Below are 24,152 nucleotides of genomic sequence, written 5' to 3'. Positions count from 1 at the left end.
AGCTACTATATAGATAAAAAATAATTGTCATTTATATAAACACCTTAATCAACTAACATGTCTAGTTAGTTGGTTGTTCACAATTGTTACAGTAAAAAGAAATTGGAAACTACAAGAGAGAAAAAAAAAATATATCTAATAGTTTGAATAGTGTCATTCCATTTTTCAATTGCCTCATTCTTTGTTAGTGTCATGCTATTTTCTTCTATATTTTCTTCAATTGTTTGAATAGTTGGATTCCGCAAGCACCTGCAACACATGCATATAGTAAATATTAGTTTAATAACAAATATTAGTTTAACAAAGCTGTAATAACTTGTACAAAAATTGGCTTAACCGGTAGTAGTGGCATGCAATGGCACGACAACTTGCACCGGAAACAACTAAAAAGCATAACGACCGCTGCAATAACACAAGATTAAGTACATGAACAACAATGATCGTGCAAAAACAAACATGAGCAAGTCAGCAGCACAAACCTTTCCAGATTGACTAAAAATACTTATTTAACAGCATCAAAGCCACAACTAGAAGGATTCAGGTAGCAATTTTATTCACCATTATTTACAACCGTTATAGTAACTATAAATATCTATTCATGATATCTTGAATTTTGAACTTCATTAAAATAATTAGAAACTTACGTGAAAACCACCTTATTTTCCTTAATTTGACAGCTCCAATATGACACCATGAACAAATATGTGCACCAAAAGATTGAAAAAAAGAAAAGACATTTGTTACCCAAAGATAAGATCAAAAAAATTTAACATCATAAACGCATATAAGATAAGCATAACTCTATACCACTTAATCTAACAGTGGAAACCTGTTCTTATACTCTATACCAAAATCACACAGCAAAATTAGAGAACTAAAGTCATCTGAGAGGTACTAACCTTAACAATTTGCAGCTGCGCGAAAATTAATCATCTAAACAGCTTCGATGGGCTAAATCGATAATCTAAACAAAAGGATAACCGTTTAAGAAGGGACAAAGAGCTGAATGTGACTGCAGGATCAAATAAATAAGCAAAAAAATATAAGCAGTGAGCAATGGTCGCAATAGAACAATCAACAATTAAGTTGTCTTATTTCTCAAATCATTTTCATCTCATAACACCGCTGGCATAGCTCATTCTCTTAAACAAATGAGTGGCAAGTACGGGCTTTGGACAAAGGACAAACGCTGCCTCCAAAGTTCGTTATGGAGCCCAGCAATACTACCCCCAATGTTCGTTATGGAGCGTAGCCGACCGTATCAGGTCAAAAGAGTAACCATCCTCCACCCATACCTTACCCACTTTCTATTTTCAGTTCATAAACTAAGCCAGCAAAACATTTGCATATTCATATTATCAAATAACATTTCCACAATCCACACATTCATAACTATGGCCACAATCCACATTCAGGGAGAAATACAAAACAAACGAAATTCCAAAATGTCCTTTGTCCAAAGCCCGTACTTGCCACTCTACTAATAACATCCCTAAACAAGCAAGCAACTAATTTTAATACTATGAAAATAAGACAACTTAATGATACCATTATCCATTAAGAAATTGAAACCTTAGTGTAATTGTTTCTTCAATCACAACACACACCACAACCCACTAAAAGAGTAGCAGCGACAACACTAACAACAACAACAGACAACAATAATAGCAACAACAAACAATAGCAACATCCACCCCACAACAACCTCTACAACGCAGCATCAACAACAAAGATCACCATCACCAACAATAATATAACACCAACACTGACACCACGCATCAACACAACAGCAATAACAACAGCAACTTAGGCTAAACAAAACTGGAAATCAGAGTTTCAAGAGGAAAAGAAAGAGGTTGATTTACCTCTGCTCAACAGAGCAGGGAGAAACAAGGGAGCACAGCTCCGACAATTCGCCGTAGTTTGTGGAGCGACGCAGATCTGTCAGCGGCGAACAGGCGGTGCGACTCAAAACAACAGCGAACAGGAACAACACCACCACAGAACACACCAGCATCACCATCGCGACAGCACGCGAGCAGCAAAGCAACGCCAAACACGAACAGAGGAGGGAGAAAACACGAAGGGGAAAAGAGAGCGCGACTCCGGCGAACAAGGACTGACGGCGCGGCAGCGAGATGCGGGTGTGAGAGAGAGACGCAAGGGAGAAGGATTTTGGTTGGGGTTTGATTTTCGGGTTTAGGGGTTATGAGAGAAATGACGATTGACGAGATAAAGTTTGTAGTTGGGTTTTGTTCATTAAACCGACAAAAGGGAAAAGAATTGAAGGGAAAATCGACTTTGACTTCATATTTGATCAAATACCGCACAATTTAGTCGCCAATAAGACCCAAAATAATTTATAATAATATTTTCATAAAATTACAACAATAAATATATTACAAATACCACAATAAAATTCATACTTCTCAACTCAAATAAAACAATAATTTTCGAAACATAATTAACTTAATGGATATAATTAACATTTAATAATTTCTCTTAAAACTAGGGCTATTACAACTGGGTTGGGAATTGGGGGGAAATGAAATGAGGGACTATGGTTTTTCTTTAAATTCTCAAACGAAGTGTTTTTGAAATTTCCTTTTTTTTTTCAAAAGTGTTTTTGAAATTTCAATTGTACAGCAATAATCTAAATTTGAATTTATTTGGAACTTATTATTATTATTATTATTATTATTATTATTATTATTATTATTATTATTATTATTATTATTATTATTATTATTATTATTATATTATTATTATTATTATTATTATTATTATTATTATTATTATATTATTATTATTATTATTATTATATTATTATTATTATTATTATTATTATTATTATTATTATTATTATTATATTATTATTATTATTATTATTATTATTATTATTATTATTATTATTATTATTATTATTATTATTATTATTATTATTATTATTATTATTATATTATTATTATTATTATTATTATTATTATTATTATTATTATTATTATTATTATTATTATTATTATTATTATTATATTATTATTATTATTATTATTATTATTATTATTATTATTATTATTATTATTATTATTATTATTATTATTATTATTATTATTATTATTATTATTATTATTATTATTATTATTATTATTATTATTATTATTATTTTAATTATTATTATTATTATTATTATTATTATTATTATTTTAATTATTATTATTATTATTATTACTTATAATAATTATTATTATTGTTACTTATTATTATCATCATAATTATTATGTAATAATAAAATTATTATTATTGTTATAAAAAAAAATGTACAAGTTGTTATTATTAAGTTGAACAAACGCAACCATCATTAATGTCACAGTTGTATAATATTAAGTATAGGGTTATTTTTGAAACTTAAAAGAAAAACGGTTTACCATTGCAATTGTTCCATAGTACAGGGTTCACAGTGGGAATTTCCCTTAATTTCAATTTGTTAAAAGGAGTTTTAATTACTTGCTTTCTCAATTTTAATAGCCGAAATTTTCTCCTCCTAAACCCTAATTTTCGAAACTTATAAAATTCTGATTTTAGATCTTTAAATTTCGAAAATAAATTCATGTTATTAATAAAATGTTCATGCTTAAAATCGTTTATGTATGAAGATAAATTCATGTAAAAGGTGTTTTATATGAATTAGTGATTAATTATATGAATAAATCTGAAAATTAATTAAAATAGAGATTTTAAAATTTAATTTTCTGTATTAAACATAAAAAGTTATGTTTAATTTAATCAAGATCACCTAATTAAATTTACAAGAAGTTGTATTTTTAATATCCTTCAAGAAAAAAAAAAGGTTTGAAAAACAGAAAAGAAGGAGGAAGGGGAGCAGGTGGTCTGCCGGCGAGAATGCCGGAAAGGGAGACGCTGACTGCCGGCGAGCAGTCGCGTCGGGGGGAAAAGGGTGGCGGTAGAACTGCTTACTCGTCGCACGGTTGCTCGCGGAGCAGGGCTGCTCGCTGCTGGTGTTATACGGCGGTGTCGGGGCGCGAAAGAAAATGCCGGCAAGTTTGCCGGCGAGGTGACCTGCGAAGGTCGCCGGGTTTTGCTTTTGGTCCGGTCATGGTCGAGCATGAAAGCAGCATTGTGCTGCTGTATTTCACGGATGTTTTCAAAATTAAAATTAAAAAAAAAAAAAATTTTTTAAGAAACGTGACAAAAAACTGGGCAGCAGCCAAAAAGTTTTTTATTTTATCTTTTGGAAATTTTTATTTTTAAAACAGAATTTTGAGAAAGATAAGTAAATTTCAATTATGTTTACTTGGTCATAAATTTCAATCCATAATCTGATTTTTTAATCTAATTAAAATTAATTAGGCTAGTATTTAAGGGATAGAATCTTTAGGTGATTAGTTATTACTTAAAATTTTATCCTCTTGCTTTAATTAAGAATATTTGATATTTTAATTGATTGGCAAGTATAATATGTGATATTATTATGTGGCTTTTATATTCTGATATATTTGCTATGTATGACTAGTATGGCCCAAATTAAGATAGAAAATACTATCTGCGTATCATGATGTATTCTTGTAATTTTAAATACGATCTACGTGTCGTTAAGTATTTTTGTAATTTATTTAATTTAGTTATTATTTAAATTATTTTGATACTTATGTAATCCAAAGAAGAGCCCATCAAGAGAAGGCCCATGGAAAAAGTGGATGGAGATCCATGAAGAGTCCAAGAAGGAGCCATTGATGCTTAGTTCTTAGGATTAGGGTCCATACTAGATCATTTTATTTTTGCATTTTATTATAAGTTTATTGTATGTTGGTTATTGATGCGCTAGAGTTCACTAATTCATAACAACATAATAAACTTAGGCCCCGTAAATATTAAGGTTTGCTTTTCCAAACATAAAGTACTTATAAAACCCTTAATTAATAGTAATAGGTCATGCCTCCGCAGGTGTTATCATTAATTTTGGGATATAAGGTAAAATTGCGAATTTTACAACTTAGTTTGGTTGTCCTTAACAAAATTATCAAAAGCGTTTTGAATTTTGAAGCAAGAGATAGTTAAACATGCGATGTTTATCCATCTAAACAAGAGTTATAAAGTGTTATAATTAGAAAAAAGAGTTTACTTACCTTGATAATGTAACGTTAAGATAAGGCCTCCGTCTGCTTAGTGTTACATGTTGATAGGATCTTGTAAAACACTTATTCATAGGGGACTTTAATTTTGAATAGGTGGTCAACCTAGAAACCTTTTACATGTTTTAGGTTGCTTTATAAACATAAAATTGAACTTTGCCTTATTTTTCTGTCTATAGATATCATGTCTAATAAACAACAACAACTCCGGTTTCAACATTCGTCCTTTTCTGGAAAAGGACAGACTGAATGGTGAAAATTTCCTTAATTGGGAAAGGACCTTAAGACTCGTTCGAGGTTTGAGGGTCGAGAGGACGTCTTAGATACCCCGCTTCCTGTAATAACTGATGAATCAACTGACGCTGAAAAACGTCGTGCAAAACAGGCTAGTGATAAGTCTATACCAATCACTTGTTTGATGGTAGCAGCCATGGAGCCGAACCTCCAAAAGAGGTTCGAAACCAAGGATGCCTACACGATCATGCAAGAGCTGCGGGCCATGTTTAAAACTCAGGCCCGAGTTGAGCGGTATGAGACTAACAGGGAGATCTTGAATGTCACTTGAAGCCGGGTCAAGCTGTTGGCCCCATGTGTTCGAAATGATGGGTCTTTTCGAAAACATGGAAAGACTTGGGTTCCTTATAGGCTCGAGTTGGCTACTGACATCATTCTCCACTCACTACCTGAAAGTTTTAATCAGTTCAGAATGACCTACAATATGAATGAGTCTGAAAAGACTTTGCAAGAGCTGCATGGATTGTTGGTCAATGCTGAAAGGAACATCCCTAAGGTTGAACCAAAGAAAGAGGTTCTGTTGGTTCAAAAGGGAAAGGGTTTCAAAAAGAAATGGGCAGGAAAGAAGGACAAAGGCAAGCAAGTTGCCACTGTCGCTGAAAAACCTAAGCCAACCGCCAAGCCCAAGGTTGCTGCGGAAAGCAAGTGCTTCCACTGTCACAAGATTGGACACTGGAAGAGGAACTGCCCGATATACTTGGAGGAAATAAAGAAGTCTGGGGCTTCTACTTCAGGTATATATGTTATAGAAATCAATTTGACTTCTACTTCTTTATGGGTATTTGATACCGGTTGTGGTTCTCACATAGTTAATGATGTGCAGGGACTAAAAAGAAGTAGGAAGTTGGCAAAAGGCGAGGTAGAGCTACGCGTTGGAAATGGAGCACGAGTTGCTGCACTTGCCGTGGGAGCTATAGTCTACACTTGCCATCTGGGCTTATTTTAGAATTAAATAATTGTTATTTCGTTCCTACAATAACTAAGAACATAATTTCGGTTTCAGTTTTGGATTCTGAAGGTTTTTGCTTTGAAATAAAGAACAAATGTTGTTCCATTTCTTACAATAATATTTCTATGCCAGAGCTAATTTGATAAATGGTTTATATGTGCTTGATAAATCATTACAAGTCTATAACATAGATAGCAAGAAAAAGAAATCAAATGATTCTAACCTAACCTATATTTGGCATTGCCGAATGGGTCATATAAACCAAAAGCGCATTCACAAGTTACAAAAGGACGGTATAATTCCATCATTTGATTTCGAATCATTTGATGTATGTGAATCATGCTTAATGGGAAGATGACAAAATCACCATTTACTGGAAAAGGTGAAAGGGCCAGCGATCTTTTAGGACTCATACATACAGATGTATGTGGCCTATGAGCACAAAGGCAAGGGGAGGGTTTAATTACTTCATCACCTTCACTGATGATTTGAGTAGATATGGCTATATTTACTTGATGAAACATAAGTCGGAATCTTTTGATAGATTCAAAGAGTTCCAAAATGAAGTACAGAATCAACTTGGTAAGACAATAAAAGCACTACGATCCGATCGTGGTGGTGAATATTTGAGCCAAGAGTTTGATGATCATCTAAAGGATTGTGGAATTCTTTCACAATTAACTCCACCAGGAACACCACAGTTAAATGGTGTATCTGAAAGGAGGAATCAACTTACTAGATATGGTTCGATCTATGATGAGTCTTGCTGATCTACCGATTTCTTTTTGGGGATACGCTCTCGAAACTGCTGCACACACACTAAATAGGAGCCCGTCAAAGGCTGTAGAAAAGACTCCATATGAGTTATGGAATGGAAAACCTCCAAACTTGTCTTTTCTTAAAATCTGGGGATGCGAGGTCTATGTAAAGCGTTACTATCAGACAAACTCGCACCCAAGTCAGATAAATGTCTCTTTGTGGGGTATCCAAAAGAGACAAGGGGTTATTACTTCTATAACCGTCAAGAGAACAAAGTGTTTGTTGCTCGTGATGGTGTCTTTCTTGAAAAGGAATTTGTTTCTAGAAAGACAAGTGGGAGTAAAATAACACTCGAAGAAATTCGAGATGAGCAACAACTGGACGTGGCTCACACCATGTCAGAGACGGCCCAACAAGACGAAAGTCATGTTGAGGAGATAACGTATTCAACGCATGAACCTCCTACCGTCCCATTCGAAGTTGAATCAAGCGAAAATCTTCAAACTGTTGAAGAGAACTTTCTCTTGATGCTCAGACCCCGCGTAGGTCTAGTAGACCAAGGATTCCAAACAAAAGGTTGGTTGATTTCCTAATGACTGAGAATTCTGAAATTATGATTTTGGAAAATTCAGAACCTACTACCTACAAACAAGCTTTGACGAGCCCAGACTCTGAGAAATGGCTTGAGGCCATGAAATCCGAGTTAGACTCCATGTCTGAGAATAAAGTTTGGACACTGGTTGACTTGCCTGGTGGGGTTAACCCTATTGGATGCAAGTGGGTGTTCAAATTGAAAACAGACAAAGATGGAAATGTCTATGTCTACAAAGCAAGACTGGTTGCAAAAGGATTCAGACAAGTTCATGGTATAGACTATGATGAGACCTTTTCTCCAGTAGCAATGCTTAAATCAATTCGGATACTTTTAGCGATTGCTGCATTTTCGATTACGAAATTTGGCAGATGGATGTCAAAACCGCATTCTTGAATGGGTTCTTGAATGAGGATGTGTACATGACACAACCTGAAGGTTTTGAAGATCCAGAAAATCCTAAAAGGGTTTGCAAGCTTCAGAGATCCATTTATGGATTGAAGCAGGCATCTCGGAGCTGGAATCTTCGGTTTGATGAGGCAATCAAACAATTTGGTTTCATCAAAAGCGAAGAAGAGTCTTGTGTTTACAAGAAGTTTAGTGGGAGCAGCTTAGTCTTCTTGGTTCTGTATGTAGATGACATACTAATCATGGGAAACGACATACCAATGCTTGAGTCAGTCAAGGAATGGTTAAAAAGTTGTTTCTCTATGAAGGACCTTGGAGAAGCTGAGTACATACTGGGAATCAAAATCCATAGAGATAGGTCTCGAAGGATGATTGGGCTAAGTAAGAAACTTATATTGATAAGGTTCTTACAAGGTTCAACATGGAAAACTCGAAGAGAGGTTTCGTTCCCATGTCACATGGCATATCGCTTAGCAAGAGTCAGTGCCCGACTGAGCCTGATGAGTTAAAGCGAATGAGTAGCATTCCTTATGCTTCGGCTATAGGGTCTATTATGTATGCCATGATAAGTACTCGACCTGATGTTGCATATGCCTTGAGCATGTGTAGCAGGTTCCAAGCAAATCCAGGAGAAGCACACTGGACTGCAGCTAAGAGCATCCTTAAGTACTTAAGGAGGACTAAAGGCATGTTCTTAGTATATGGGGGACAAAGTGAGTTGGTTGTTGAAGGTTACACGGATGCAAGCTTCCAAACCGAAGAATGACTACCGCTCTCAGTCAGGGTATGTCTTTCGTCTGAATGGAGGAGCAGTGAGCTGGAAGAGCTCAAAGCAAAGCACTGTAGCAGACTCTACGACAGAATCAGAATATTTAGCAGCAGTTGAAGCAGCTAAGGAAGCAGTTTGGATAAAAAAATTCTTGACAGAGCTGGATATCGTACCTAGTGTTCTGGAAGGAATTGAGTTGTTTTGTGACAACAATGGTGCTATTGCGCAAGCAAAAGAGCCAAGGTCACATAACAAGTCCAAGCATGTGATGAGGAAGTATCACCTCATTCGAGAGATAGTTGACAGGAAGGATGTCAGAATCTGCAAAGTTCATACGGATGAGAACGTGGCTGATCCGCTAACTAAACCGCTACCTCAACCCAAGCATGAGTGTCACGCTAGGGCTATAGGCTTGAAGCAAATGTTAGAGTGGCTTTAGATTGTACTAGGTTTAGAGAAACTTATTACAATGTAAAGACATGGTTTTGCTATTTATGTTTATATAATAAATTTTGTCTTATTTAATTTTGGTTTGGTATTAAATAAAATGTCCAAAATATATCTTGAATTCTATGGTTTTGTCAAATATGTGATTTGATGAATGAAACACCATAAGTGAACAGAATTCATAGAATATTAAAGTTCCTAATCTAAGTCATTAAACTGGACATAAATGACTTATTAAAGGGATTAGCATATAAGATTGATTGATAGCGCCGTTTCATGGGCTATGGAAACATAGAGATGTTTAATCAATCATATGGATATGTATAGTTGATACATAGTCGAACTGGACCTACTTAGAAGTTTTATAACTTCGAAATTATATTAGTAGATTCCTGAGACATGAGTAGAACATTACTTAGCCCAATGATTAGTATAGCTTTGATACTGTCAAACGTCATGCCGTAAAAGGGGACTATAAAGGCAGCATTCAGGTTGTGCTAAAAGTTGAGTGGGAGTATTGGTTACTACAAGATTGGAAAAGTCCTCCTATATGAGATAGGATAGGTGTCTTGGCCCCTTGAAGAGTGAAAAATTGAAAATGCATGGCCGTGCTCAAATGGATCATTCGATGATCATTTGTTTGACAATTTGAACTCGGATTTCAAGGAATAATTTGAAAGCTAGTATGGATGATATAGAAATATGATCATACTATCAAATTAAGACATTAAGAGACTTGAGGAATAAAAACATTGCACACTCGTCTCGGACAAGTGGGAGATTGAAGGATTTATGTCCTCGACTTAAATGCAATTACTAATTATAATGGATCTATTATAGAGATAATAAGTTCGTTATATTGGGTCGTCTATACGTCTTGCTAAGAAAGATATAGAACTTCGGATTAGTAAATAAATAAACCCGAAGCCCAATTAACGGATCCTACAAGGTCACACATTAAACTTGGATCAACAAAAGAAACCTAGAGCCCAAGAGGGCCCTAGGGTGGCCGCCAAGAGAGGGGAAAAGGAGAGAAATCTGACCTAAATACTTTTATATATTTGGGTTAGGCAGAAAAGAAAACAATCAGTTTATTCTCTTATTATTTTCTCTCTCCTATTCTCTCTCTTCAAAAGTCACGTTATACTCCAAGAAACCAAAGAAGAAGTTTTCTTCCTTTCCAACTAGCATTGGTGGAGTTTTGATCTGGGTTGGTGGACTAAGTAGAGGAATAACATCTGAGATTCTCAATCCGGGTTATTCAAGCTTTGTGGAAATCACGCTACAATAGTTATTTCTAAACTTGTATGTGATCCTTAATTGTATATGCATATGATCCTGATTTAAGTGCTTATGAATTTGATTCATGAAATTCCGCTTTATAGTACTTATAGATTCCTACAAAATGAAGGAAAGAAAGAGAAGACTTAGCTGGTTTTATGACAAAGATGGGAGTAGGGGACAATGCCTTGGTACTGTGCTATGGTACTGGTGTCAATAGTGTACTGGACCAGGTAATGTGGTGTGTGTTGATATGCGCGGCCAAAGGTCTTGATTACCAGCAAGCGTAGCATAGGACTCCCACTATGGTTGTCGCCATCAAAATATCATGGGTTGCCTCCCAAGTAGCGCCTTTAGTTTACGTCGTTGGCTCGACGTATTTCTATGTTCATTCGAACAAACTAATTTCATTTAGAGCATTCATCAACATGTTCCCTAGTCCGACATCGTGCACCATCTCATCTAGTAAAATCTCCAAATTTTTCGGTCGAAGCTGGGCAAGACAATAAGCAGCATAATTAGTAGCACCTGACTCTACATCAGAATCTTCCTGTTCAAATACATTCAAATTAAGTTTCTCTCCATTGCTTTCAAGAGTGACACAATCGTGAGCAACGTCAATTAATGCTTTTGAAGTCTTTAAGAATGGTCTCCCTAATAAAATCTCAGAATTATGCATTACATTGATAACAATAAAATCAACCAGAAAGCACAAGTGCTTGACTTGAACAAGAATGTTCTCTAATAATCCGATAGAACAAACACTACTACCATCAGCCATAATAAGGATCTCACTAGAAGTCTTACTGGTCCCATCTTATACATGTCATATAAAGAGAGGGGAAAAACATTTACCGCGGATCCTAAATCTAACACGCATTGTCGAAAAAATAGTCTCACCTATCCTACACGAAATTGAGAATGATCCAGCGTCTTCATATTTTTGGGTTGGTATACTACGAGGTCTCAAAACTTCTTCCCCTTTGTGTTTGTTAGATGTAGTGAGAAAGTCATTCAAGAGTTTACTATATTTAAGAACCAACTTTATTGCATCTAATAACGGAATTCTATTTCCCTGCATGTCATCATCTTCATGTTCATTTAAATTTCCTAAAGGCTCATCCATTGTGGTTCTTCTTTCTAGTGAGATTGCGTTAACTTTTTTACTTGGATTCTGCAAAGGTTGATATGGTAGTTCGCCTAACACATGATTTTCTATATTACTTAAAGAAGTACAAATTTGACCAATATGGGTGTCAAGTTGTTGGAGATGGGAATCAGTTTTCTTTTGATACTCAACATTCTGATTATTTACTTGGCCAATTTGGGTGGTAAGTTGCTTCACTAAGTCTTCTAAGGAAGAGCTAGAAGGTTGAGGTTGAGGGTTTTGATGAATAAAAGGTCGAGAATTACCTTGACTAAACTGAGGTCTATGTCCATATCTTAAGTTCAGATGGTCTCTCCAACCTTCAATAGAAGTTGGTGAAAAGGGGTCATATTTTCTTTGGGGTTGACCAGAAAAACCTCCTAATGCATTCACATTTTCAAATTGCACTGTAGGACAAGCATTAGTATTGTGAGAAAAATCAAAACAAATACCATAAACTTTAGCCTTAGATTCATTCCCAACAAACTTAGACATCAATGTAGTGAGGGTGGCTATTTGTTGTGCATTTTCCTGTAACTGACTTTTAACAGAAGTTAACTCAATTTCATTTACTATTTTCACATCGTTACGTGACCCAAATTGTCGAGCATTTTGGGCCATGTTACTAATTAATGTCTAGCTTGTGTAGGTGTTTTATCAACTAAAACACCCCCACTAGCCGCATCAATCATATTTTTATTGTTACCCAAAAGACCCTCATAATTCGATAAGAAGTTGGTCACTAATATTATGTTGGGGGGAAGAAGCACAAAGTCTCTTAAAACATTTCCAATATTTATATAATGATTCATTAGAATGTTGTTTGACACCACAAATCTCCTTCGTAATGGATCTAATTCTACTAGCAGGGAAGAAATTTTCTAGAAAAGCTTTTTGTAGTGCATCCCACGTAGTAATTGATCCAGATTGAAGGGAATACAACCAATCTTTAGCTATGTCAAACAATGAAAATGGAAAAGAATGTATATTGACATGATTAGGATTACCTTATGGTTTCATAGAAGAACACACAACCAAAAATTCTTTAAGAAATCGATTTGGATCCTCACCTCCATGGCCATAGAATCTTGGTACAAGGTTGAGAAAAACCTGAGTTTAACTTTAGAGGTTTCTCCATGGATGGAAAAACAATGCCAAGTGGTTCATCAACCAGTTTAGGTGCAGCTAGCTCCTTCAAGGTTCTTTCATCACCCATCTCTTCTCCATCTTTGAATAAGTTCTCAAGATAAAGACATTCTTCTAGTTGTTTTTGTAAGAATTATTTCCTTGTTTTTCTAGTTGTCCGCTCTATTTCTGGATCAAATAGCAATTGTTCACGACGTAAGCGTGTTTTCATGTACTGTAAACAAAAAAATGCAGAATTATTATATACTCCAAGTGATTTACAGGTTGTTTGCAGAGTAATTAACTGAGGAGTAGAAAGTGGTAATATGAATTTCATCTTTAACAATAATCATCTCAGTTCCTCAATATATCGAATAAATAATAAATATTAGCAGGTAATAACTCGCAGATAGTAATAGTAGAAATTCAGATTACTTGAAAACTACTGGAATCGCAAGAGCCCACATTACTTGAAGCGTGAAAGTAAGGACAACTTACTCGATTATACATATGCTGCCCAGTTTAACATTTCAAGAATATCGACTTGTTTAATTTTAGAAACATGAAGGGTAAGTCCATTAATTTACTTCATAAGCACATAGTTCATCTTCTTTAGTTCAGTTGGTTTTCATAATCAAGTTCTAATAATAAATAGCTAAACAAGAGGAAGCATGTCTGCGACTTACAAAAAGAAAATGAACTTAACTCTCTTATAGAGTGTTCGTAAAAATTATACTTTATAATACTTCCTTAATACTATGATGTGATTCTCATTTTAGAACGGCATGTCACTATAAGTGCTCTGAAATAAAATTAATTTCTCAAACAGAATATCAATGTGGTTTCCCGAACATTGAGGTCAACCTAATCAAATCATTACTAATTGACTTATGCAATGAAGGTAAGGTAAGTTAAAGGCATGAGTATAGAGGGGGAAATGCAGCCTATTAAACCTACAAACTGGCAGCATCAATATCCAATAAAATTAACAACTTACTGATCTAACCTGTAGGAGTAAGAGCATTCACATGTGGTCTAACTACAACTGCTCCACTTTAGTACCATATTCAAAAGCTTTTAAAACAAATTAGAAGAAAGGGAATTATACCAACTGAGAGCACATTTGTTTTATACTTTATAGACATTATAACTAAGCACTATTACTTAAACTCTCACAATAAGAAACAGAGGAAGTCCCCCTGTTTTTTTTTTTAACAAGATGTCAGCCTAGCTGGAGCCAATATTTACTCTTGCAGACAACTAGACATTAACATAACTTTTTAGGAAGGTTTGTGCAATGTAATTATGCATAAAATTTGTGAGAACTTACTACTCATTAGCATGGAATTCTAAGCTGTTTAATTTTTTAGTCTTCTTTAGTGGTAGCCTTTAAAAGAGTAAATTCATTGTCTATTAGATAGGAAGAAAAGCAAAAGATGCTACAGGATTCAAAAAGGTGGGTTATACAAAAATCCTTGACATATTACTCCATGTTTTATACTTATAGTTATATGCACGAATCTAAAAAGCACTTAGCGAAAATACTAGCAGGCACAACACCAACATTCACTGTTTATTGTACTGAAAAAAAAATCAAGCAGTAAAGTGTATAATTCTAGAACAATACCAAAGATACTCCCAACAAATATGATGTAGGATTTGAAACAAGCTAATATCATGCAAAATGTTATATGCAAACATGATATGGACATGTTACACTACTACAATATAAGATGCCAACTTAAACTAGCAAACGACATAAAATATACTAATGATTTGACTTATAGGCAAAGATAGAAATAAATAAATAAAAATATCAGACTACTAGGTGAGAAGAATACTAGATTGTTAACATTGTTGCTAGTCCAACTAAATGACCTCTATTTTTTTTCACAAAGATTCACTCCTCACACTATATATTCACAGAAAAGTATAGATGCAAAACTGATTAGCTAAGCCACGCAAACCAAGATGAACCAATTAGCACTTCTAGTCATAAAAATCAGAGATTAAATGAGCACTAGAGACAAAATCAAACTCTCTAAACTCCTAAGCAATCAACAATTTTATACTAAGGATATGTATGTGAGCCTGCTCATGTCTCACTACTTTTTTACTTAAATAAATTAAGGCATTTGTGGGACAAAATGGAACACAAGTAGATAATCATGCAGATTCATTATTAATTGAGCAAAGTTAACACACTTATTAGGCACAAGATGAAACTAAGCAAATATGATATTCAAGCGCATGAAATGTTTCATAGTTCACTAAATATAATAGCATAGCAAGACACACCCACAAAAATACACTAGTGTAATTTACTCTAACTAACAGATCATAGTCAGAGATATAGTACAGACACGGTTGAACAGTAGGACCTTTAGAGACTAAAATTTACAACTGAAATTTTATTGTCATGCTGCAAAAATATACAACAATATACAAGGAGTAAGTCAAACTTTGATAAATAGGAAACTAAAACATATCTCCCCGGCAACGGCACCAAAATTTGATACGTGTCGTTTACCGTACACAAATTAATAATTTATAATACCAATCGTATTCCTTCAAAAAATACTAACAACTAGTAAAAGGGTAAGAAAGGGTCGATCCCACGAGAAGATTATTAAAAATTCCTAACTCTCAAAGTTAACTCACAACAAAATTTAAACTATTATGCACATAAAGAATATATATAAATGCTGGTATAAACATTATTTACTCTTATGAACATATAATGGGGGGTTTTAAAATCATACCTAAATATCTACTATAAATAAGCTTAGAGAAAAATAAATATTATTCTACTATTCACAAGTGACAAACAAGCAACCAACAAAACTTAGGTTTGACCATGGATAAATTATACACAACTTAGTTTTTTAATCCAAGTCGTTTGGTCTAGTTCAATAATAAGCTTAGTAAATAGGTTGTTGAATTACCGTAGCGGTCAAATCAATATTTTGCTCATTAGAAACCTACAATCTTGCTAAAATATAAACAATCTCAATAAACTTGGTTTATTAGTTCAATTCATATACTTAAAAAAACTAATTATGAGCCGCTCACACTAGTATTATTAAGTCATCATCTCTAAATTACCATTAAACGTCGCGCCTAATAGGAAGTTAGCAAAGTCTAAGTACTTCATACAAGTAATCGTGCACTACTACAAGTATTGAGATTAAACTTTTATAATTCAAACACAAATTAACACATGAATTGAATAAATACAAAACTTAATATTGAAATATGAATAAACTCAACATTCAAACACTTAGACCAAAATCAAAAATTAGAAACCAAAATATCATCTAATTAACAAAAATAACAACCAAGTTCAATCACAAAAACAAGATAATCAAGGAGTAAAGAAGAGAGAAACTTATGAAATTCGGATTAACCTAAGGCAAACGCTGCACGTGATTCTCCAAAAATGTCGACAACTCTCTTGCAATACTCCTCAATCTCTTAGCCTCAGATCTCCTTGTATTACTACCTTGCTTTCACAACTCTAAATTTCTATTGCTCTGTTTGTGTGTGTTCTTGCGGTAGAAATTAGGAATTTATATACCCGATTGAGAAATCCCCAATTATCAATTTTAGGGAAATTCTTTGTAGAGATGGAAAGAAATAATTTCATATGCTCCATATTCCCTATATTAGACTCTTGAATTCGTTGAAGAATCTTGAATCAAAGGAACAATTTTCCTTTTCCCTTCCTACTTGATCATGGAATTAGAAAATAGGAAATTTCCTATTTTCTGTTGCTCTGTACATTGAAAAAAGGAAATGAGGAGGAAGAAAATATGAGTTTGCTCTTTTGTTTTCCACAAGCTCACGTGAGCACCCACAACAAGTCCTTTATGTATTTCTTCTTTTCTTTGCATCCCAACTAAAGTGGCTCTTTTTTTATTTTTCTTTTCTTTTATTCTTGTTGCCTTTCTTTCTCAAAGTGAACTTGTGAAATACATATAATTAAAATAATACACTATTTAAGATATTTATTCAATAAAATATAATAAGAACGTAAATAACCCATAATTGCTAAAAGTCAATAAATATTATAAAGAAGACAACTATAAGATTAATTTTAGGGCTAAAAATATAGAATTATATGGACAAGTGGAAACGTTCACAAGATCCTATGAAGAGACATAAAAAAGAAACTAGACAATGCAAAAGGCTAATGGGTAAAAGAGGTTGTCTATGGTTCTAAAGCAGTTTTACCCGTTGAGATAGAGGAGCCTACTCTAAGGATCATGTTATACTTAGAAGAGGCCAATTGGACTGCTTTGCGCATGACCTTGGATAAAGTACCAGAAATCAAGGGTAATGCTTTGTTAAGAATGCAATTCTATAAGCTCCGAATGGCTTGTGAGTTTAACAAAAGAGTCGCCAGACGAGCACTTAAAGTGGGTCACTTGGTCCTAAAGAAGATGAAAGCGGTCGGGAAAGCCAGAGAGTTGGGCAAACTAACGGCAAACTGGGAAGGACCTTATAAAGTCGCCCAGGAAGTTCAAAGTGGAACCTTCCGTCTTCAAGCCATGGATGGTCGTCCAACCCCTCGAACTTGGAACTCATATACTTTGAAAAATTACAATTGTCTGATGTAATTAGGAAGTTTGTTAGACTCTAACAAGCATGATGTGGCACAAAAAATGAAGATATTTATACATGTACCTTAGCACTCAGCCAAGCAAAATTCATATAATATAATTCTACTTTCACTCTATGATTGTCTCTTTACTTGTTACTTATCGTCGTTTACTTAGGAGCATCTTACCACCGGCCGAAACAGTGGTTTAAAATAGGTAATTTTAACTAAGTAACAAAGTAAATAAATTTAAACATCCACCATACAAAAACAAACAAAGGCAATTTTCTTGACGAACAGGGTTTCTATCAGGAGATCAGCCAAACATGTCACTGATCAATAAGGTTTCTCACATGATGAATGGCACTCAAACGATAAAATCTAGAAATAGTACCATCAATCTTCTGAAAGAAGACGAACATAATTAAGAAACCTTAGTAAAGGGATCTTACTTTCAAACGTAAGGCCATCAAAAGTAATAACCACCTTAGTAAAGGAACAAGTTATTACAGAAGAAACAAGACGGATTACTGGCCCTAAATGCCTTTATTCTACTTAAGCATCATTGCTAGACATGGTCGTTCTCCTTCTTGGAACACATAAGATTCATAGAATTCACTTCGTCCAAGGAGGGGGGGACAACCAATACACAGTGATTCAATCGAAACCAAACCGTCCAGGTTAATGCATGCCTATCTATTCTCTAATCTCGGACGAACATCACCAAGAGTTGTGAAAATATAGAAAAAGAGACCGTCTAGAAATAGATAGGCGGGTATAACGTTCAAAATTCTATTTTAAGAGAAACGTTTCTTTAATCAGGGATGAGTAACCTCGGCACTTAGGTTGTTGGAGAAAATTATGGATTTAATACGTCCAAGTTTATCCACAACTAGACGAGGCATTTTGGTACTTAGTTAGCAAAAGGAAAATTGCAAAAAAAGACAAGAATAGAAAAATAAGTTTTGATATAAATCTCATGTCCAAACGATTACAACCTAGAAGATAGAAACCAAAACAAGCTACGTATAGATTGGCCTCCGGCGAGATTATAAGAACAAGGGAACTAAGGCAATGAGTTCTATTCATGAGGGAGGTTGGTGTTGTTGGCCTGAGTCTATGTGTCGGCCGCTTCCTCTTCATCTTCGTCGCCAAAAGACTCTTGAAAAACCGGAGGCTCTTCCCCAACAATCATGGCCCGGTGAAGGCTCTCTTGGAAGTCTATACGATGCTCATAGCGAGGAACGTCGTCCGCCTCGGCCAGCATCTCGAAGGCTGATATGATTACTAAACCAAGAACTCTAATAATCAGGTATGAATAAGAATCTTGAAGAAAAGACTCCAAGATTTCGAACAAACTCAATGATAATAGTCGAACAAGGATATTTCTCTACTCAACATCACTCCTGAAACTTGAATAAAAGAATTTAAACACTCTTAAAAACACTCCTGAATTTAAGATGTTTAACACTAAGAATTCAAAACTCCTGAAGAATTATTAATGGTTTCAATTGTTAATCTCTCAAGCAAACAATCGAGAAGATGTATATAACACAAAATTAAACTCTAAGTATTATTGAAAATCCGGCCCCTATATATAAGGTACAACCTATACTAATCCAACTAGGAAAAGATAAAATATCTATGCTAATCCAACTAGGAAAACATAAAAGATCTATACTAATTCTACTAGGAAAACATAAACTTATCCTAATCTAATTAGCAAAACCACACGCCTAAAGATAACATGTACAAGCACATGTTTATCTTGTAAAACATAAAATCTATCTACTAGATATATAATAACATAGCAATCCTAACAAAACTAGGATTCTATGTAGCAAGCAAGAAGTAATCCTAAAAGAACTAGGACTCCTCTTCACTCCATCCCACGCCTCCTTCTATGCTCCATGTCACCATACAAGCCAAGACTTGATTCTTACTCTTGATTTCAAACCCTAGAGTCTCCATGATCAAGTCAGTATGCTCATGGATAACAACTGCCTTTGCATCCATATCAAAGGCCTTCACGTCCCAACACTTGGAGGTGTCAACGATCTCATTCAGAGCCTCTTTGGTAGATTCGAGGGCTTGAGCCGCCTCCTCCTTCAGTCGATGGTTTTGCGCCCTTAGAAGGCAATTCTCCCTTCTAAGTTGAACCACCGTCAAGAGATTAGTGTTTCTCACAGCCTTCCAGGCTAACTCCAAAGTGTCCTTCTTAGTAAATAGTTCGTTGATTTTGAGGAAATAATTTTTGTTGGTCGCCTCCATCTCTTCCGACCGCTTCTCCCAAGCTTCCCTTGATCGACGATGCATAATTTCCTACTTCAATATGTCATGCATATCCTTGTCCCCAGCTATAGTAGCTTGCCGGACGAGTTGCTTATTTTATTTTCTGAGCTCTTTATCCCACTCCTCTATTAGAATGCTGCAAGCAAAGAGTTGAAAAGAAAGAGAGAAGTTCAATTAGTCAAGACGATCCTGAAAGATAATTTATTTTGCCAAGTGCAAAAGTACAACAGTAAGGAAATCATTTCTTTACCTCAGCAGCAAGCTGGGACGTGTAGCCTACATGCCCAGTGGAAGCACCTCTTAAGCCTTTGATATAAGGCTCAGGGAAGCATTTAAAGAGCTCTTGTTTGAGCTTCTCACAATCGGCAGAGGTCATCCTTACAAATGCGGTCGAGGACTCGTTGTCCGATAATACAGGTGAAGCGTCTGGAACTGCTTCAACTACTCCTTTGCCTTTATCTTAAAGATGAGAGTCATTAGTGTTTTTGAGGGAATGACTGATGTTAATCTATTGGAAAGACTTATCAGACGCCCGCCAGCACGCAGATCGATTTACAACGTTTGAGTAGTAGGACTCACCAGAAGATAATGATGCAGATCTGTATGCAAGGGGCATTTGAGATATCAATCCTGCTACATGCTTGGAAAATGCCGAGCATGCCTTAGGCGCGTCCGGCTGGGTGATCTGCTCTTCAGCCTTTTCAGTGCCTACCAGAAGAACAACCGTGTTCGGCTGTTCTAGTGTTGTAGAAGGCAACAGAGCAAGTTCCCTAACGAAGGGAACCATGTTGTCTCCTCCACCTTAGGAGGCAATTCAACCTTCGACAAGGAAGAACGATCAGTTTTCTTCTTCTTGGCTGTAAAGCCTTTGGATTTTTTTTTTTGGGGGGGGGGGAGGAGCATCTCCCACTGTGGCCGGCCTCTTGTTGGTGGCCGTCTTCTTCGCAAACGCCTTACATGTTGGGGCATTTTTTTGAAAGATAAGAGAAGACTAGTTAGGGAAACAAACTTCATAAGTAAGAAGCACGTCCAAAAAATAACAAAAATTAAGTTCTGGACGAAACCTGCTCAAAAAAAGAGATTGGCCTCAAAAAGGTTGTCCGCCTTCCAGTTTGGAACATGACTCATCCAAAAACTAAAGGTAGCTCGTCCAGAATCCAACAAAAATGTTGGTTCCCAGACGAAGATTACCTAGAGAAGGAGACCGGCCTCAAAAAGGCTGGCCGCCTCTCAGTTTGGAATAGGACTCATCCAAAAAACAAACATTTTAGTTTTTGGATGGGTGTTACTTATAAGAGAGAAGGTCAGCCAGAAGGCTTTGGCCGGCTTGCATTCTTGAGAAAGCCTCATCCTAAGAAGAGATAGTCCTTAGGAAGTAGGACGGCCAGCATGGCCGCCCACAAAGAAAAAACTTACCAAGGTATCCATCCTCTTTTCAGAGCCAGACTTGTTGTATTCTTTCCATAGAGAGTTGGTAAACTTAGACATGTTGATTTCCCCCATCCAAGATTTCTTGAGGACGACCTTAGTAGAAGCTGCAAAATAGAAGCAGATTGTTAGTAAGACAAATTCCCTAGACGAAGAATTTTACTTGGGGAATAATAGGTATACCTTTATCTTCGGCCTGCCGCAAGCCCGCAGCGACCGGGAAATTATCATCATAAAACATTTCCTTAAAAAGGATCCAGTTGGACAGACCCTTAAATGATGAGTTATTTAGGGCAGAATACTTCGATATCCTGAAGTATTCGACCGTCTCCTCGGCTGAATCACTCTCCACTCTAAGAGAGAAGCGGTTCGTCCGGTATTGGTGGGAGCCCGATTAAAATAGCGGCATCTCCTAGCCACTGCCTCATTAGGGGCCTGGACGAGTAAGAATTCTGCCTTCCAGGCATGCATCATAGAAGTCTTGTTCCAAGACGTAAAAAAATCGTGACTGTTGCAAACACTAAACCAGGCCCCCTCTACCGTCTTGGGAACCTTAGATACATAGTGTATCTGGGTGAAGGCAGGCAATGAAGGAGTAACACCCTATAACTCGCAAACGACCAAAAAGGTTGGGATATTTCGCGATGAGTTTGGGGCTAATTGGTTATGGCCGATATTATAGTGATGTAAAAGACAGTTAATGAAATGGTGAAGGGGAAATCGCAACCCCGCATCCAGAGCCAGCCGATAAACTAAAAAATGGCCGGACGGAGCACTAACAATAATATCCTCCTCACCCGGCAGGAAAAAAGAATACCCCGGCATGGTAATTGCCGAGGACAAATGACTAAGGTATGTGCCTACCCGTCCTAACAAACCATTATTAGCTAAGATAAATTTAGGGTTAGAGAGAGGACGTAGGCGTAGTTTAATCTCTAACGAAGTTATGGAGGGCTCATCCGAATCATTGGACGGACCAGATGCGTTCTCCGCCTCGTTAGCCTCATCTATTTCTAGATCTTTTGCGGATGAACTGGCCTCATAAGTCCTTTCATTGATTCCTTCTTAATAGACTAGGGGATGGATTTTCTGGTGCTGGCCGAGTACTCTGTACTTCGCGCTCCCCATCTTCAGGGATTTTGTCGGTTGATGCCTCTATCTCAGAGCTAGAGGCCGAGAGGTTTACTCCACGTCTTAGACGAGCAGTTTGCCTGACACGCACCAGATTACCCTACACAGGTAATTACTGGGTCGTCTCACATTGTCGTCTATGTCCATAAAAACAAAAGGCATGACCGGCCAGAATATAGGCTCAACTTCAGAATATGCCGAAGATGGAAGGCTATCTGTTCTAGTGTTAAGATAAGCGGTCGGGATTATTCGATGACGAAGAAAAATCCATTTTTCTAAAAAAGGAAAAGAAAAGTAAATAATTGAGAACAAGAAGGAAAAGGATAACTATTGAGTTACTCGGGCGGATGTTGAAGTTTTCAAGATCTTGGACGAATACACTTTTTTCTATAAATTCAGTAAGAAATGGGCAAGTCTCTCTCTAGAAAATTTCTATCATGGTGTGAAATGAACTCAAACAGGACAAGAGCTAATATTTATAGGGAGGTAAAAATGACCTCCCCTTCCCTTGAAAATAACCGTTCATTCAAAAAACCCTTGAGAGTTGACCGGTTGAGACCGGAAAAATGGCGCCTTCTTCATTTTTTGAAAAAGTAAAGTAGTTCTCTTAAGTTAAAAGAGAATTTTAATCGTCTGGGCGCCTAAACGGTAAAATACCTCTTTTAGGGAAAATGTTGTAGCTTAAAGATCGGCGACTTTAACCTAGACACGTGGATCCATCTGGGTCATACGCGTATCCCTTCCCTTTTGAAGAATGTATAGGCCCAAATTGGAAGAAGTACAAGCCCATGTTTCTGGCCTTATTCTACTTGGGCCCAGAGTCTTGTACTTTGGCCGAGAGTCCCAAAAAGGGCATTCGCATAAAGTTGGATGATGTGTACTCTCTAATGAATGTCTTCCACATGTTATGATTTTATTGTTTATCCAATCAGGTGCTCCTAAATTAGGGTGACCTCAGGGTACATCAATTATCTCAAACACTATAAATAGTCCTTGAAATCAAGAGAAAGGTACGTCTTTCAGAGCAATATACTGTTAGTTTATCATAATTCTCTCTCTCTCTACACTCTCTCTCTAAAAAATTTCCTTCATTACTCCTGATATCTGACTTAAGCTTCGGAGGGGGAACCCCACTTAAACCTCCAGAGGAGGTCCCTTTTTGCAAGTCCAGAAGCGGAGCTCATGTTCGGGTTATTCTAGTCAGGGCATTGTTGCACAAGTCTCTTATTGAAGAACATGTTGTGGGAATAGCAGTATTTTACGAGTCAAGAACTACGTAACACATAATATCATCATTGCCAATAAATTGGTAAAAATGCCTCTTAAACTTCTCGAAAAAGGATCCAAATGTTTAATTATTAACTGACCCTAAAAGTTATTATAAATGACCGTTAAGAAAATAAATCGGTTATTTAAAGAAGTTGGTTTAGCAAGCATCTTCATTAATTCACTTTCACCTTGAAAAAGTTTAAAAAAGATGGATAATGAAGCCTATGCAAATTTAGCGACTGACTTTGATGATGACTGCTTCAACCATCATCGTGCTTTTTACACCATAAATGAAGACAAAGAAGCCTTCATAGCAACTAAGACAACACAATGGGAGGGGGAAATGTCAAGGATATATATTTGGCGCTAATCCCATAGTGGAGCCAGAAGACTTGACATTGGCAGAATCAAGCGCCACCAAAGTTGGTGCTCACATGGATCTATTGTCTACCCACATATGGCCAAAGCTAATCGAAAGATCACAAGATCAACTGCTAACGGTCCATAAAAA

General features: G+C 36.0%; 2 protein-coding genes and 1 long non-coding RNA gene across 4 annotated transcripts; 1 reads left to right on the top strand and 2 right to left on the bottom strand.

Moving 5' to 3' along the window:
* Nucleotides 1-218: 218 nt before the first annotated feature.
* Nucleotides 219-9,417, bottom strand: LOC130591970 (uncharacterized). The gene is made up of 3 exons (XR_008969955.1): nt 9,095-9,417; nt 900-964; nt 219-402 (listed from the first exon to the last, which is right to left on the bottom strand). It is a non-coding gene; the product is annotated as an uncharacterized LOC130591970 (long non-coding RNA).
* LOC130591969 (uncharacterized) lies at nt 5,795-6,511 on the top strand. Its single transcript, XM_057395992.1, has 2 exons — nt 5,795-6,178; nt 6,268-6,511. The coding sequence occupies exons 1-2, from the start codon at nt 5,857-5,859 to the stop codon at nt 6,282-6,284; spliced, it is 339 nt and encodes a 112-aa protein (XP_057251975.1). The 5' UTR covers nt 5,795-5,856; the 3' UTR covers nt 6,285-6,511.
* Nucleotides 9,418-10,310: 893 nt separating the features above from the next.
* Nucleotides 10,311-16,946, bottom strand: LOC104896871 (uncharacterized). 2 transcript variants are annotated; one of them, XM_057395911.1, is made up of 2 exons: nt 16,329-16,946; nt 10,311-13,110 (listed from the first exon to the last, which is right to left on the bottom strand). In XM_057395911.1, exon 2 carries the CDS (start codon nt 12,415-12,417, stop codon nt 11,476-11,478), a length of 942 nt encoding a protein of 313 aa, XP_057251894.1. In that variant the 5' UTR covers nt 12,418-13,110; nt 16,329-16,946; the 3' UTR covers nt 10,311-11,475. The 2 variants fall into 2 exon arrangements, with proteins under 2 accessions (XP_057251894.1, XP_057251893.1); XM_057395910.1 differs by having other exon boundaries at nt 10,311-13,156; nt 16,329-16,940.
* Nucleotides 16,947-24,152: the final 7,206 nt, after the last annotated feature.

Source organism: Beta vulgaris, chromosome 6 (assembly GCF_026745355.1).
Source record: "Beta vulgaris subsp. vulgaris cultivar EL10 chromosome 6, EL10.2, whole genome shotgun sequence".
NCBI classification, from domain to species: Eukaryota; Viridiplantae; Streptophyta; class Magnoliopsida; order Caryophyllales; family Amaranthaceae; genus Beta; species Beta vulgaris.
The sequence above is the reverse complement of the archived record's forward strand: the minus strand, read 5'-3'. Positions and strand labels throughout refer to the sequence as shown.

Bases quoted from the DNA above. Each gene is read 5' to 3' on its own strand.
- LOC104896871 (XM_057395911.1), bottom strand. From the start codon at position 12,417: ATGGCCCAAAATGCTCGACAATTTGGGTCACGTAACGATGTGAAAATA.
- LOC130591969 (XM_057395992.1), top strand. From the start codon at position 5,857: ATGACCTACAATATGAATGAGTCTGAAAAGACTTTGCAAGAGCTGCAT.